This window comes from Dermochelys coriacea, chromosome 8 (assembly GCF_009764565.3).
Source record: "Dermochelys coriacea isolate rDerCor1 chromosome 8, rDerCor1.pri.v4, whole genome shotgun sequence".
Classification (NCBI taxonomy): domain Eukaryota; kingdom Metazoa; phylum Chordata; order Testudines; family Dermochelyidae; genus Dermochelys; species Dermochelys coriacea.
This window is the reverse complement of record NC_050075.1, coordinates 28833492-28851177: the sequence shown is the minus strand read 5'-3', so window position 1 is coordinate 28851177 and position 17686 is coordinate 28833492. Positions and strand designations below refer to the sequence as shown.

General features: G+C 38.5%; 1 protein-coding gene across 7 annotated transcripts in view; it reads right to left on the bottom strand.

Annotated features, from left to right (window-relative positions):
- The window catches only part of TENM2 (teneurin transmembrane protein 2), a 963219-nt gene that overhangs the window by 480247 nt on the left and 465286 nt on the right, over positions 1–17686 (bottom strand). For 5 of the 7 annotated variants that reach the window (XM_038413789.2, XM_043490999.1, XM_043491001.1 and 2 more), the window contains one exon: positions 15081–15164. The exons of the other annotated variants lie outside the window; for them this stretch is intronic. In XM_038413789.2, coding sequence (XP_038269717.1) covers positions 15081–15164 — 84 coding nt within the window. The remainder of the gene's footprint in view (positions 1–15080; positions 15165–17686) is intronic. 7 annotated transcript variants of the gene reach the window in all.

The following is a 17686-nucleotide window of genomic DNA, read 5'->3' as shown; positions in this document are numbered from 1 at the left end:
AGAGTGGTTTTGATAATTCATAAATTCAATGTTTATACAGGTTAGGACAAGCCAAAAAGGTATCTAATATAACTATTAAACTTATGCAAAGCAGCATATCATGCTCATTGCTAAAGGAAATGGGATGAACTCAAAATCGATTAATATCTAATATATACATTATACATACACCTACAATTGAGCTTCATTTCATACCAATTGTTGTTTAATATGTGCTCTGGTCTGTGAAAATAGAAATCTGATGAGCCTAGTCTGTCTGATCTATTGGGATGTTTTTACTACCTGAGTAATTAAGACATATTAATAACACTCAGTGAAACCATCCATATATTCTATAAGCAGACTTGTGCTTTTCTCCAACTTTAGTCAGTATATTTACATCATTACTAACCAAACTGGAAAAAGATATTAAATACCCCAAAAAAACTAAAGGTACTGTGGTTTTATTTTTAAAAGATTTTACCAATTCTACCAGTATTGCTCCTACAAATTAGGAGCTTGACCCACTATCTACTGATACTTCATTTGATTTTAACAGGCTCTGTTTTAGGCCATATATCCATATATGCATCAGAAATATCACTGTAACCTCTGCAACTTCAAATGGAAAAATATTTGTCTACTCTTCAGCACGTGGACGTATAGATTAGCTTACACTTCACCCACTAACAATCCATTAAATTGAATAATGGAGTGATTAATTTCTACAAAGGTGCAAGGGGAGGTCAAAGGAAACAAGGTATTTAAGATTCCATGGTAATAAGTGTGGTGTAATAGCTTAGACTAACAGATATGAGGTTTATATATAAAAAGTTTATATATATATATATATATAAGAGGTTTATATATATAAGAAAATGTTTGCTTACCTATACTTTTAAAAAAAAATTCTGAAATACAGGTATCTCATATATAGCCTTCTTTCCACCTGGTTTTCTATTTCTATTGTTTCACATGAAACAGTTGATACTCCTGACCAAAATTAGGGAAGACAATCATTTTTGATAAATAGAAAACCAGCTGTTAATGAGTTTATCCAACAACTAGAGGTGTGAGTGCTGGCTTGCATTTTTATTTATTTGTGTTAGTGTTTATGTTTTCCATGATTTTTTTTAATGGCTCAGGAAGTCATTTGTGAGACTTAATTAATGTGAGTTCAAGTTATTTTCAGTTACAGGACAATAAAAATACCCTGAGAAAATCAGTTCTGACTTTAATTTTGATCTCAAAAATCCACAAATATTGATACCAAGTTATTTGGATTTATTAAAGTCTACCCAGCTACAAAGATATTTGGGTATATCTGTGATCCTGCAGAACCCCACTGTCAACCCTCATTAGCAACTCACTTTTTTTTTTAAGACAAGGTTTGGGAATGCATTAAAGATGTCCATATTCATATTATTCCCCTAGATGACTATGAATCTGGTATCAACATTAATTCTCTGTGCCTCTAGAGTCTAAATTTAAACATACAGAGCAGCATTACTGGATACCCCCATTCACTTTACATTCTCTAAACAGTTTCCTCTTATCTACAATGTGCACTATCGGCTATATTGCAGCTATTAATCCATAAACTGTATTCAAGGGATGCAGGAAGGGGTACTCCCCATCTACAGACTCTCAGGAGGTATTTTGACTGACTGCCTGGGGGAGGATGTGCCTCAGTGGGAATTGCAACACTTTCTCACAAAGCATAGGGTTCACTCTTCTCTGAACTAGGCAGTGACACTAGATGTCCTGCATCTCCATCTCTGAGGGACTGAAGCAATGGAACCAACACCTATCTTCCCAGGGTAAGGACTGGGGTTGTGGGTGGCTCCTGCACAAAGATAGTGGAGTTGAGAGGGAAGGTTCTTTATATCTATGCAATGCTAGCCATCATACAGGCCTAGGCTGGCCCTGTCTAAAGGCCTAGAAGACTATAACTCAGTTCTCTTCTGCAGTTGCAACAGATAGCATCTTTCAACATATTCCCTTAAACAGCCTTCCAACATTTGATTCTGGGCCTATCCTGACAGACTCAGATTTACAGATGGGATGAGAGTTGAGCTCACTCAGAGAGCAGAGAGAGACACTCTGGAAAGTAGTTTGACCCTGAGGTGAAAGTGAGGTTTTGTAAGATAACCAGTGATTATACTGCTTGGGCTTAATATTGTGAAGTTCAACATAAAGGAAGCTTACAGTGTTGCCTGATCCCAGGAACACAAAATGAGAGCTCTTCACAGTCATTCTTGATCATTTCCTGCTTGTACAGTTGCAAGTCCATCAACTCATTTACTTCCTCTCTCTGACAGGTTTCAGAGTAGCAGCCGTGTTAGTCTGTATTCGCAAAAAGAAAAGGAGTACTTGTGGCACCTTAGAGACTAACAAATTTATTAGAGCATAAGCTTTCGTGAGCTACAGCTCACTTCATCAGATGCATTTGGTGGAAAAAACAGAGGAGAGATTTATATACACACAGAGAGAACATGAAACAATGGGTTTATCATACACACTGTAAGGAGAGTGATCACTTAAGATAAGCCATCACCAGCAGCAGGGGGGGGGGAAGGAGGAAAACCTTTCATGGTGACAAGCAAGATAGGCTAATTCCAGCAGTTAACAAGAATATCAGAGGAACAGTGGGGGGGGGGAGGGAGAAATACCATGGGGAAATAGTTTTACTTTGTGTAATGACTCATCCATTCCAGTCTCTATTCAAGCCTAAGTTAATCGTATCCAGTTTGCAAATTAATTCCAATTCAGCAGTCTCTCCTTGGAGTCTGTTTTTGAAGCTTTTTTGTTGAAGTATAGCCACTCTTAGGTCTGTGATCGAGTGACCAGAGAGATTGAAGTGTTCTCCAACTGGTTTTTGAATGTTATAATTCTTGACGTCTGATTTGTGTCCATTCATTCTTTTACGTAGAGACTGTCCAGTTTGGCCAATGTACATGGCAGAGGGGCATTGCGGGCACATGATGGCATATATCACATTGGTAGATTCGCAGGTGAACGAGCCTCTGATAGTGTGGCTGATGTGATTAGGCCCTATGATGGTATCCCCTGAATAGATATGTGGACAGAGTTGGCAACGGGCTTTGTTGCAAGGATAGGTTCCTGGGTTAGTGGTTCTGTTGTGTGGTGTGTGGTTGCTGGTGAGTATAACATTCAAAAACCAGTTGGAGAACACTTCAATCTCTCTGGTCACTCTCGATCACAGACCTAAGAGTGGCTATACTTCAACAAAAAAGCTTCAAAAACAGACTCCAAGGAGAGACTGCTGAATTGGAATTAATTTGCAAACTGGATACCATTAACTTAGGCTTGAATAGAGACTGGGAATGGATGAGTCATTACACAAAGTAAAACTATTTCCCCATGGTATTTCTCCCTCCCACCCCACCCCCCACTGTTCCTCTGATATTCTTGTTAACTGCTGGAATTAGCCTACCTTGCTTGTCACCATGAAAGGTTTTCCTCCTTTCCCCCCTGCTGCTGGTGATGGCTTATCTTAAGTGATCACTCTCCTTACAGTGTGTATGATAAACCCATTGTTTCATGTTCTCTGTGTGTGTGTATATAAATCTCTCCTCTGTTTTTTCCACCAAATGCATCCGATGAAGTGAGCTGTAGCTCACGAAAGCTTATGCTCTAATAAATTTGTTAGTCTCTAAGGTGCCACAAGTACTCCTTTTCTTTTTCCTCTCTCTGAGTAAACCATAAAATCTTCTATTGAAAATCAGTCTCATGCATAATTATTTCTAGAAACTCTACAAAGGCCTGATCCTGTGAAGTATCCTCAGTTCTCATAGTAGCTCAGGACCTTGAAGAATCATCAAGGGACTGACATGCATTAGTCATAATGGGAGTTGTGGGTGCAAATCAAAAGGGGAATGTTCCTCTTAGTTGTAAATCAGATGAAATGCTCGGATTTATATTGTTTCTGCACACAACCAATGAAAAGCAGCTAACCCTTTCATAAGAGATATTCAACATCAAGTGGAGCTAGTCAAAATTTGTAATTACAAAAAAAAAATACTGAAAAAGACAAGGTAAACTTTTCCCACTTTTCATCAAACTCTGCTACCAGGTATTATTTAGTTAAGGTATGACATCATGAATTAGACTTTGTTTGCCACAACAGTTGGGCAAACAAGTTATATAATAGGCTAGGTATAAAACTGATAATCAAATTACCTGCTTTAAAGACCAACTTACTATGAAAAAATGCCCTCCATAATAAATGGACTTATCTCCTTCTGACTGTACCTAATAGATGTAATCTTATTTAACACCAGCCCCCTCTGTGTTTTTCCACACAATTGTACCACTTTTGATGCAAGAACCTTTTGTTCTGCAACCCCTGCCTTCTTAGAACACCATTATCATTGGCAGCGGTAGTATTAATTTACTGAGTGCTCATAAGCGCTCCATAAAAACAAAAGGGAAAAAACCAACACCATGGCCTTTGGCCAGAGGTTCTTGCAATGCAAGGCCCCAGTTCTGACACAAGATTTTGAGGTGGTGGAATCCATTCACCTAGCCATCCAAAGCATATCACTCATCTTAGTGATTTCCAGGCACAAAGTAAAGGGGGGGAGGGGGAGACAAGTAGAAGCAGCTTTAAGCCCACCCCCTCTCCAACCAAAGAAACAGATCATTTAAAAATGGAGCTCCCTCAAATTTGCTCCACCTACATTCCATACTACATTCTTGAGGTAGAATACTATTTTTTCACTATTCACTGCCCCCAAACCATCATCAGTTCCCGTCCCTTATACTCTGGTCCAGTACGCCCTTTCCTCACTATGCTTCCTTCTCCTCAGTATCATAGTGATGCTACTCTAGTTGGCTTCCTTAACAAGCAGCCATTCCTCCTGTAGCAACAGGTGGATGGATGGTCGGTCCTGTCACCTTTCCTGGCCATAATGGTGTGAGGAAAGTCATCCTGTGGTCATTGGCTGTGTTGAGGTTTGTCTGTTGGGTTTGGTGGTCAACTAGGTAATGGATCTTATTTGCTTTTGAGATGGGCAAGTAGCTGACTTGGAGACGCATAGAATTATAGAAATATAGAGTTGGTTGGGACTCACTGCACTGAGGCAGGATTAAGTATACTTAGACCATCCCTAACAAGTGTCTGTATAATCTATTCTTAAAATCATCCAATGACAGGGACTCCAGAATAGAGGAATTCATCTCCTAGGCTGGAGAGTGGGTTGGGTACAGGCTCCTCCCAGTACCAGCTCTTCAGATTCTGAGCAAGCAGCAGACACTAATAGGAAGTAGCAGGATGAAGTTCGGCAGTAGCTTGACTCTGACACCTCACCTTCTGGTACACTGCTAGAACACACATCGAATCACGGAAGTCAACGAATGGCTATGCATATAGTGTCGGAGAGAAGGTTTTGGATTCTTTGACCATGGGATGGTGTTCCAAGAAGGAGGAGTGCTAGGCAGAGACGGGCTCCACCTAACAAAGACAGGGAAGAGCATCTTCACAAGCAGGCTGGCTAACCTAGTGAGGAGGGCTTTAAACTAGATTCACCGGGGAAAGGAGACCAAAGCCCTGAGGTAAGTGGGGAAGTGGGATACCGGAAGGAAGCATGAGAAGGAGAGTGCGAGAGGGGAGGACTCCTGCCTCATACTTAGAAAGACGGACGAACAGCAAGTTATCTCAAGTGCCTATACACAAATACAAGAAGCCTGGGAAACAAGCAGGGAGAACTGTAAGTCCTGGCATAGTCAAGGAATTATGATGTGATTGGAATAACAGAGACTTGGTGGGATAACTCACATGACTGGAGTACTGACATGGATGATATAAATTTTTCAGGAAGGACAGGCAGGGCAGAAAAGGTGGGGGAGTTGCATTGTATGTAAGAGAGCAGTATGACTGCTCAGAGCTCTGATATGAAACTGCAGAAAAACCTGAGTGTCTCTGGATTAAGATTTAGATTTAGTTGTCTCTGGATTTAGAAGTGTGAGCAACAAGGGTGATGTCGTGGTGGGAGTCTGCTACAGACCACTGGAGCAGGAGGATGAAGTAGACGAGGCTTTCTTCCGGCAACTCCAGGAAGTTACTAGATCGCAGGCCCTGGTTCTCGTGGGAGACTTCAATCACCCTGATACCTGCTGGGAGAGCAATACAGCGGTGCACGGACAATCCAGGAAGTTTTTGGAAAGTGGAGGGAACAATTTCCTGGTGCAAGTGCTGGAGGAACCAAGTAGGGGCAGAGCTTTTCTTGACCTGCTGCTCACAAACCAGAAAGAAATAGTAAGGGAAGCAAAAGTAGATGGGAACCTAGGAGGCAGTGACCATGAGATGGTCAAGTTCAGGATCCTGACACAAGGAAGAAAGGAGAGCAGCAGAATACTGACCCTGGACTTCAGAAAAGCAGACTTTGACTCCCTCAGGGAACTGGGAAAATAACATGAGGGGGAAAGGAGTCCAGGAGAGCTGGCTGTATTTTAAAGAATCCTTATTGAGTTTACAGGGACAAACCATCCCGTTGTGTAGAAAGATTAGTAAATATGGCGGGCAACCAGCTTGATTTAACAGTGAAATCCTTGCTGATCTTAAACACAAAAAAGAAGCTTACAAGAAGTGGAAGATTGGACAAATGACCAGGAAGGAGTATAAAAATATTGCTCAGGCATGCAGGAGTGAAATCAGGAAGGCCAAATCACACTTGCAGTTGAAGCTTGTAAGAGATGTGAAAAGTAACAAGAAGCGTTTTTTCAGGTATGTTAGCAACAAGAAGAAAGTCAAGGAAAGTATGGGACCCTTACAGAATGAGGGAGGCAACCTAGTGACAGAGGATGTGGAAAAAGCTAATGTACTCAATGCTTTTTTTGCCTCTGTCTTCACGAACAAGGTCAGCTCCCAGACTACTGCACTGGGCAGCACAGCATGGAGAGGAGGTGACCAGCCCTCTGTGAAGAAAGAAGTGGTTCGGGACTATTTAGAAAAGCTGGACGAGCACAAATCCAAGGGGCCAGATGCGCTGCATCCGAGAGTGCTAAAGGAGTTGGCGGATGTGATTGCAGAGCCATTGGTAATTATCTTTGAAAACTCATGGTGATCGGGGGATGTCCCTGACGACTGGAAAAAGGCTAATGTAGTGCCCATCTTTAAAAGAGGGAAGGAGGAGGATCCAGGGAACTACAGGCCAGTCAGCCTCACCTCAGTCCCTGGAAAAATCATGAGCAATTCCTCAAGGAATCAATTCTGAAGCTCTTAGAGGAGAGGAAAATGATCAGGAGCAGTCAGCATGGATTCACAAAGAGCAAGTCATGCCTGACTAACCTAATTGCCTTCTGTGACGAGATAACAGGCTCTGTGGATGAGGGGAAAGCAGTGGCCGTATTATTCCTTGACTTTAGCAAAGCTTTTGACACAGTCTCTCACAGTATTCTTGCCAGCAAGTTAAACAAGTATGGGCTGGGTGAATGGACTATAAGGTGGATAGAAAGCTGGCTAGATTGTTGGGCTCAACAGGTAGTGATCAATGGCTCCATGTCTAGTTGGCAGCTGGTATCAAGCGGAGGGCCCCATGGTCAGTCCTGGGGCTGGTTTTGTTCAATATATTCATTAATGATCTAGGAGAACTTCAGAAATAAAAGGGCTAGTGATTTACTCCACCCGATACAGAAGGTAAGATTCCCTCTCACAGAGCTCAAAAGGTGAATTCTGTTAATGATGAGTTCACATGAGCCCCTAGCAACTCACTGGTGAAAAGCATATGGAAAAAGTTTGTTTGTTTTTAATAAATCTTTAAGGTTCAAAATAATTATTTAAAGTGAGAGATTAGACATCATGAATGAGTTTGGTATTAATCATGATTAATTCATTTGATATTTTCTGGATATTATAATAACAGATAGTCTACTATAATATAGTTATTAATGTGTATCCCATTATTTTAAAACATCAAGACAGTTTCAGCAAGGAAGCACTTTGAATAAGGCTGTAATCTCTGTCCTTCTCTCCAGTTTGTGGCTTACTGCCTTATCAATAGGTCTTTCTGATGTATGCTTTTCCTCCCCAGTACAATGTCCGGGCACTGTGGTCTTGCTAAGTCCCTACACCTTAACTCAAGAATTAGAGAAGTAAAGGGTAATACTTTCTGCCTGAGAGCTCTACATTTTATTCCATTTCTCAGAGAATATATAGAATTCTTATATATAGAATATATATATATATATATATATATATATAGAATTCTTCACATGGTTTAGCTCACAATTTCCTTTATACTACAGAAAATATGTTATTGTAACTGGAAAGACAGGCCATCTTGGTACACCCTGAAAAATCCTATTGTTTACCATATGAATGACAGGCACAGAGGATCGACTCTGAAAATCAAAGATAAGATTATATCATCAAATGTGGCATAGAAAGACACAGAGAAAGGGGAGGACCCGATCAACTCTGAACATTTAATCTATTCTTTGTTTGCATACTGCATGCTATATAATAAGAAGGAAATATAACATGGGGACATTTTAAAAACATTCTCTTCTGGTTGCTTAGTATTGTCCCTGAATGTCTTGAAAAACTGTTCTGTGAGCACTCTGTCTAAACGTATGTCCACATTTAATCACCCCAAATGCACCTTCACTGCATACCAAATGTGTCATTAACTATTGCTGAAAAAAAGTGAAATAAAGACACCCAGCATGAGAATACTGTGGAATAAGTCAACACTAACAGATGGTGTTTATTTTGTCACTGCTTGTGTTAAAAATTACCACCTATTCCATCAAATCAGTTTCTTTAAGGTGGAAGCTTTATGTAAAAAGTGCCACAGAAAATGTTTGTTTTTTTTTTTATCAGCTGTCACTGAGTTCCTTAAAATATGAGCACTTCTTTTCATGGTTTCCAGTTTTCTAGGACATGGTGCAATACACAGGAGATAGGTTTGTATAAATCTAACACGATAGAGTATTTTGCCAGCAACTCTGTCTTGCAACACGCAATCTGTTTTGTTTCTCAAATAAAGTTTGCAAATTTGTTAGCTTGAATATGGTGTTTTCAAGATACAAATTCCATAACAAAGATTAAATCTGCCCTTGGGATTAACCTGATACTGTCATCAATTTGTTTGTTTCTAGTACCCAATCTGTAAGGATTTTTTTTTCAGAATTTCTTCCATTCTCACAATTTTTATTTTTTAAGCATATAAATTTTGCTATGCAGTTTACATGCTCTAGTGGATGATTTCTGGGTAAAACAGCATGTTCTGAGAAAAGTAATTGTTACATCTGAAGCTGGCTACTATAGAAATCAATGCTAACACCCCAGGATATAAATACATTTTTGCTTATCTACTTTATAAGAGTTTCTGTTTTTTTTTTAAACCTGTGCTAGGACAATGCAACTGAAATATTTCAAATCCACAGTAAAATAAAGAGGATCAATTTCATCCCTTGTGTAACTCCATTGACTTTAATGGAAGAGAGACTTCAATGAAGTCACAACAGGGTGCATTGTGTCCAGTGTATGTAAATATAATTTACAACAATAATGGAACATATTTGTTTCTGAAGATTACTGGAAATGAGTTTGTTATTTTAAATGTCATGCTATAGAAATTAGAGACCCATACCAATTCCCCAGATCCCAAATTTAACAACTCAAAAAGTAATTACACTGAAACTAGTTTAAGTAAATTATTTTTGATTTGTAAATCAGAAACTACAACTGCGTCTATAGATATTTATTGAAGAAAACTTGTTGTGGGGGTTATATATATTACATATACATATATTTATACACACACACACAATTAATCATCACTATTAAAAAACCTATCAGCACTAGAAGGGTGCTACAGAACACCACGAACATTCTGGAGTCCATTCCATTGTCTTGAGTTATATATTTGCAGTGTACAAAATGTGTGTGCATTACACACACAAAAGTCATGTCCCAAAAGAACATTAATGTTGCATAGTTAAGTGCTTGGAAGTTAGGAAATGCTATAATTAAGGTTTCCTGTGCAAACTTAATGTACCTCCCAGTACATATGTATTTTGCTACAGTTTTTAATTACATGATCACATATTATTTTGTCCAACGGATCCCTGGCCACCTTCAGTACACAGTATAGGATGGTGCTCAGTTAAATGACCAACTATTCAACATTTTTTTTTCTTCTCATTGAAAAATGTATGGCCTCAGACCTTATTTACTGCACACTATTCAAGCCCTGCTCTGAAGACACAAGAATACTATCCTTGTGGGCTTTTGGCCTCTGAGTGACTCAAAAATGTTTACAAATTTATTTTCACAACATCCCTGTGTGGGGAGAGGGTATTATTATCCCCCACATTGTAGATCAGGAACTGAGGCACTGTAAGATTAAAGTAAAACGAATCCACTAAATTAGGATTAGTGAGATTAATTTTGAGACATTTAGGACCCGATTTTCCAGAATACTTAGCACTATACTAAGCACTTCCTATGTTTAAAGCATAGCTCTTGTTGACTTCAGTTTCAGCTATGAGTGCAAATCAGACACTAGGATTCAAGTCAGGTACCCAGAAAATGAAGAAACAATTAGTGACCACCTTTGAAATGTCTGATTTAAGTGATTTGCATAGCATCACACAAGAACTCAGGGTATATCTCCACTGCAATTAAAAACTCATGGCTGGCTTCCACCAGCTGACTCAGGGTCATGGGGCTCAGGCTCAGGGACTGTTTAATGGTAATATAGACTTTTGAGCTCAGGCTGAGGTCTGGGACCCTCCCACCTCACAGGGTCGTAGAACCCAGGCTGCAGCCCACGCCCAAATATCTATACTGTAATTAACCAGCTCCTTAACCTGAGTCCAGTGAGCCAAAGTCAGCTGTCATGAGCCAGCCATGGGTTGTTAAGAAAGCTTTTTAAGGGGTAGAAAAAGACCCCTTAAATTCAAACACTATGATTTATCAAAATAAATCAAGAAACTATCATAGAATTAAGTGTTTTGCTGAATAAGGATAGTTTGATGATGGTTTGATTACTTAATAATGCCCCGATCCTGCAATCTCAGCCACATGGCTAGACTCTTATGATTATACAGAGTCCCACTGAAGTCAGTGGGGCTCGGCACCAATGCAGGAGTCAGCACACACATCTGACTGCAGCCTAAGTCACTATCACTATGTGTTCTTTTATCCTAACACCACATGTCCTCTTTTTCCTGTGGAATTCCTGGAGAGCAGGGGAAGAAGTACTGGCCTAACATAACTGAGAAATTATTCAAGAACATAATGCTTATCTAAAAATTAACCTGATATTGTGAGAGGTTGGGTTACATGGTTCAAACATGGAGGAGAGCTTTAAGCAACTTCACCATATTCAAAATTGATAAATATAAATTGCATATCAGCCTGATAGATAAGTAATGGTTTTGGCCATACTGTGTCACTGGGCTTTGGGTAAAAAGAAGAAAGTATTGGGAGAATAAAATCTGTTATGCTAGTTTCATAACCCTGCAAACACATATCAGATCTGAATGCCTCCCTGACATTTCAAGGCTATAACAATTTAATAATAAATAATAATAAAAAAGATGGTCATGGTGCTAAATATTGGCATACATAACTAAAATATGACAATACACAAAATAAAACAGTACAAACAGAATACATTAAAAACAAAAGGACTAAAATGCTAAAACCATGAAGCATCATTAGAAAGGACAGCCCTATTGAGGAAGTGGACAACCTCTAAAAAAAAGAAGTACCTTCATTAGTTTCTTTAAAAATGGGAGGGGATGAGACAGATCATCCACAGGCAGCAAGTTCCACATACTGGGGGCCAGGCATGTGGAGTGAGAGCACATACATTGCCACCAGCATGATCCTCAAGACGAATGCTTCGGTGAGTTATTTTTAGGGTGACCACATAGCAAGTATGAAAAATTGGGACAGGAAGTGACGGGTAATAGGTGCCATAATAAAACAAAGCCCTGAATATCGGGACTGTCCCTATAAAATAGGGACAACTGGTCACCCTAGTTAGTTTTAAAACTACAATAATCTGTTTTTTGATAGGCAGAAAATGTGAAAGACTTGGGGTGATCTTCATGGGCTCAGTCCAGCCAGATTCTGAGCATGGACCATGGAGCACACTGACAACTTAGGGTGCTCAGAATCTTATAAAATAAAGCTCAGTATGAACATTTCTGACCAAACATGCTACTGCACTCTCATCTGTAAGGCAGGTCTGAATTATATCTTTCTAACTACATTTCCAAAGTGCCCATCGCTACAGTATCTAGGCTCAGCAGTTAGCTGCCCTTCCTCTAATTATCTCTTGCTGAATGTTTTGGTGAGCAGTGATTACATCTTGTTCCTTGGCACATACTGAATGTATCAGAGTATCACACATTTAGTTAGTATATTGCAAACAATTCATGCACTTAGCAAGCACACGTATGAACTGGACACCTCTCAAATGAAAAACTGAGGACTTTACTCACGCTAAAACGAAGGCTCCTGTACAGCTAATAGACCATGTGCCCTAATAGGGTTACAGCACTATTTGGATGTATCCTCATCCAGAAAACACTTGAAACCAAGTGTTGGTGCTGTCAGTTTTTGGCAGTATCAGATGGATGTTAAAGACCCCATGGCATTTTGGTTTTTTTTTTAAAGTAGAGATAAAGCTGGGCCTTGGTCCTAATTCCTTCTCTGAATTATAAACATAATAGATTAAGCTAGCACTGTTACCAGTGACAACATACGTATGTATAAGCTCACTCTTTTCTTGTAACAATTACAGTACACAATATGCAATACATTCTTCTACAAAGCTATGCCAAACCCTATATGTAGAAATGATTCCATATGCAGAAAAGTCCCCAAGAGATGATTACTTTCTTTCCATTTCTTTGCCATGTGTTTATATTTTTATAATTTTTCCCCAGTTACAGCAGAACCATAAATAAGAATGAAAACTGCTGTAAAAACAGACTATATATTTATTATTAATATTTACCACTGGATACTATTTCATTCATTTCTACATCACTGAATGCATGGGATGCAGCACAATATAAAACAATATATAAATCCAACTATTTCCAGTGGGACGTGGGGTCAGGCTCTTAGGGAAAGCTAAACAAAATGAGCAACAAAACACATTTTTGAAAAGAAAAGGATAGGAAGAATACAGTGTTCATAGATGAAGTGACCCAGAGAGAAAGGCCTTGCAGAGAGCCCCTAAGATAGGCATCAAGGGATTCTGAAGGACGCACTCAAATATTGCTGCTATTAGTGTTGCAATTCAGTGATATATTGTTTCGGCCAAACTCACTGTTAGTGTAACTCCCTTGATTTCATGGATAGCTAGATCACTAGCCACAATACTTTGGTCATGGGCACTTCAGAAATGCAGACAGATATAGCAGATCACTTCTAATCTTTATACAATTTATCTTTTTTTAAAGTAGCTACTAGCTACACACTGGGCCTGATTTCTGTATCATAGACCTCTATCATGGGAATGTAATTCCTGTGGCTAACAAATTCTCTCTCACTGTAAATCTGGACTGATTTTTAAGAGCCTGATACTATGAGATTCTGTAAGTATCCCAAGACTTGTGGAGCACCTCAACTCCCACTGACTACAAAGAAGGTTGAAGTCACGCCAGAATTTGTAGGAGTCAGTAGTATTCAGCATTTGACATGATCTGGCCCTAGATAGGCTAAACAAAGTAGGACCATATCCTGGAGTTCTCGATCAGTCTATTATTTCTTCTAGATTTGTCTGCATAGCACAACCTATCCATATATAAAGTTGTTTGCAAGACTCCAGGGATAATCAAATGAATGTTACAGAAGGGAGTACATCAGAAAAACAAAAAGAAAAACATCACTATCAAATGTTTAAAGAACAGAATTTAGGTTATTATTTCTTTTTAGAGCTCTGATTCAGCAAAGCCCTTGGGAACATGCTTAAATGCTTTGCTAAATAAGGGCCTAACCAAACACACATCACAAAGATGATGATGGCTGTAAGACAAGGAAAGCAGAATAGTGTAATAGGAAGCATCTTTCATCTGAACAGTCAAATATAAAACAGAAATTGCAGCCTTGAGGGCATAAGGCTTTATCAGAAATGGCTCCTGGGAAATTAGTAAGGGCACAATGGAACATATTGACTAAGATCTAAGGTTAATGCAACTGGACATATCCAATGAATGAAAACAATGCTTAGTATTTAAGAGATATCGGGGAAAGGAGTTTATTGAATCTTTATTTAGATAGAAAATCACACCAAGAAGCTAAGATCTTCATATGTTTAATCAACAATTAAAATTTTCTGTTCATAAAAGAAGTATGCCACATTATTTTTTTCACACTCCTCCCTTTTGCCAAGTGATTTTATCTATCTTGCTGTGGGGGTGAGGAGGAATGTTGCAGTTATGTACTTTAACAAAACTCGTCTGTCACTGAGGTAATTCTTTACAAAAATTCTGATTCTGTTATATAGGATATATAAGATAAAAAGCTTAACGTTGCACTAAGAGCTACTGTCTGGATTTGAAACTGGTTTAGATAAAAAAATTCCGTCAAGGCAAAAGATGAACAGAGGTATCACAAAATCTCTCATTAAAAAAGGCAGACTGCAACATCTCTGAAGCAGTATCTACAGTACATGCAAACTTCCACTAATGAGCAAAAATATATGCAGCCACCTTTGTAAATAAATGACTGGTATAGATATTATGGTGCCTGTCCTTAGGTCTGTGTATAACCAGCCCTGGCATCCCTCACATTATTCAGCAATCCTTGTGCCCATGGCTGGCCTATGCCAGGTCTCTGGTTGGCTCAGGGGAATTGCAGTTCCTTCACCACCCACTCCTCTCTTAGGAGTCCAGTAACAAATACCCCAGCTTAAGAATCAGTTAATAGATTGCAGTTATCTGAATAAAAGCCAGGTTTATTTACTAGACAGTAGAAAACACAGAAAAATCCCACAAATAAAATATTTGATAAGCATAATATAAACACATCTAGGCTAATCACTGCAGAAGCAAACTAGCCAGACTCTACGTTTATAGGGAATATAGGTTAAGCAAGACAAAAACCTTACGTATGAGAGAGTTCTTTGTCTCAGCCAGCTGCTGCCAGCCTGTCTGTCTGTCTTTCAATGACTCAGAAAGGTGTGTGTGAAAATCTAAATAAAATAAAATAAATAAATTTTAGAGACAACTCTTTGTTCTCCCTAATATTCCCCCATACATTGTTGATGTAACACAGTTGGGCAAGGTCACAGAACGATTAGCTCCCCAAACCATATATATATTTTAAATAACAGAATGCTATTCATATAGAAATTACATTAGGGTTTATAAATATTATACAACATGATCAACGACATGTAAAGAGGCTTAGGTATTTGTAACCCTTGGTAAGAACCCATTCCTGCAAGTGCTGAATACCCTCGACTCCCACTGTCATCAGTGGGAGTAGGCAGAGGTTAGCATGTCTCCAAATGGGGCCCTAAATGTTACTGAGACTTAAGTGAATACATATTGAAACAAAGTCTGCCTTTGGATACATGCACACAGTTTTCCCAAAAGTCAGTGAGATTTGTACATATCTATAAGAGACATTTAATATCCTGAGAAAAATAGTTTTACTAAATGACCTATAGCACCATAATGTAAGTTACATGTTATATCTATTTAAAACACAATTTCATCTTTTTACTCATGGTCTCTATACTAATGCATCCCAAGAGACACTCTCCACTGTTTACAGGTTTCAGAGTAGCAGCCGTGTTAGTCTGTATTCGCAAAAAGAAAAGGAGTACTTGTGGCACCTTAGAGACTAACAAATTTATTAGAGCATAAGCTTTCGTGAGCTACAGCTCACTTCATCGGATGCCAGTGAGCTGGCATCCGATGAAGTGAGCTGTAGCTCACGAAAGCTTATGCTCTAATAAATTTGTTAGTCTCTAAGGTGCCACAAGTACTCCTTTTCTTTCTCCACTGTTTAGATAGGTTTGGGTTTTTTTGCATTTACTCAAGATGCATACATAGATTTAAATTCAGAATCAACATAATCAGGCTCATTCTGCTGAATTTGAACTAGACACAGTCAAGTGATTTGGAATAAAAAAAATCCAAAGTGTTTCAAATATCAGTTTATCAATTTCTAACAACATATGTTAGCTGAATGGTCTGAGAAATTGGTTTCTAAAGCCTCTCCAAAAGTTTCTATGCTAAAATAATCATTTTCAGAAAAAGAATCTCTATTAAAAGGGGGAAAAAGAAAAGGAGATGTTCAGCTTTGAATCATGGATCAGTTAAAATTAAACTAATAAAAAACCTTTCATTTGAATGTGTATAACTATTTCAAATCTAAATTAAATTAAAATAAGGTATACATTTTAAAAACAGGTTTCAGAGTAGCAGCCGTGTTAGTCTGTATTCGCAAAAAGAAAAGGAGTACTTGTGGCACCTTAGAGACTAACAAATTTATTAGAGCATAAGCTTTCGTGAGCTACAGCTCACTTCATCGGATGCGTGCTTGCATCCGATGAAGTGAGCTGTAGCTCACGAAAGCTTATGCTCTAATAAATTTGTTAGTCTCTAAGGTGCCACAAGTACTCCTTTTCATTTTAAAAACAATTATACTTCTATTTTCCCAAGAAATGTCTAGATTCTTGAAGAATCTGTCAGAGGATTTAATAACTACAAATACTACTACTATTACTAAGTTTTGGTAAGTGATTAATCAAGAAAAATAAAGCGAGGTAAAACTCAATTTTCAAGTAGTTACTTAAAAGTTCCGAAGAGGCCAGAAGCCTGGTAATTCATATAGGGTCTGTTTATTGGAAAGTCTAAGTGCCCACAATTTGCATGGGTTTCACTGTGAGGTTATTTGGTCCTCTCTCAGTAGATATTCAACATCTTGCAGATACTTGCTCCTACTAATTTATGGCCGTGGTTCATTAATGTCCTAATTGTGCACCCCCTAGTTTCAGGATCAGCACTGAAAACGTGTCTGTCTTGCTTTTCATTGTCACTTATGGTATGCAAAAAAAACAACCAAACAAAAAACAAACAAAAGTCATTCAGTTTGACAACTGAATAAAGCCACTACAATGAAAAAAGTATTATTTCACTTGTACTGAAGGCATTAAAAGAAAAGTGTTATACCTCCAGGAAGAGTAGGGGGATGTCCACATTTAATTACCCCAAATGCACCTTCACTGCAACCAGAAGAGAGTGTTTTTAAAATGTCCCCATGTTATATTTTAAAATGTCCCCATGTTATATTTCCTTCTTATCATATAGCATGCAGTATGCAATTCATCTGTTTTACTTGGTATGCATTTCTAAACTGAAACATCTGCTATTTGATTGAAAGAATAAAACCTCTTAAGACTTAGAGTAATGACTTCGGGGTGGAAAAATGTTCCAAAGAACATGACATATCCTTAGAAATTACACATAGCAAAAGACAGGCATGTGTGATTAGCAAATTGGCCACTAAGTGCTCTTGTACCACATACATGCAGTTGAGTATGATGTGCTGTAAAAATTGAACTCCTTGTGAAAATGATGCAAAATAAATCATTTTCTGATACTCTGACCCAGGACTAATCAGTTCAGTTTTATCTTTGATGAGACTGACTTCTGATTTTGAAGCAGGGAGAAAAATATTGTAGATTTTTCAAGGACCCTCCAT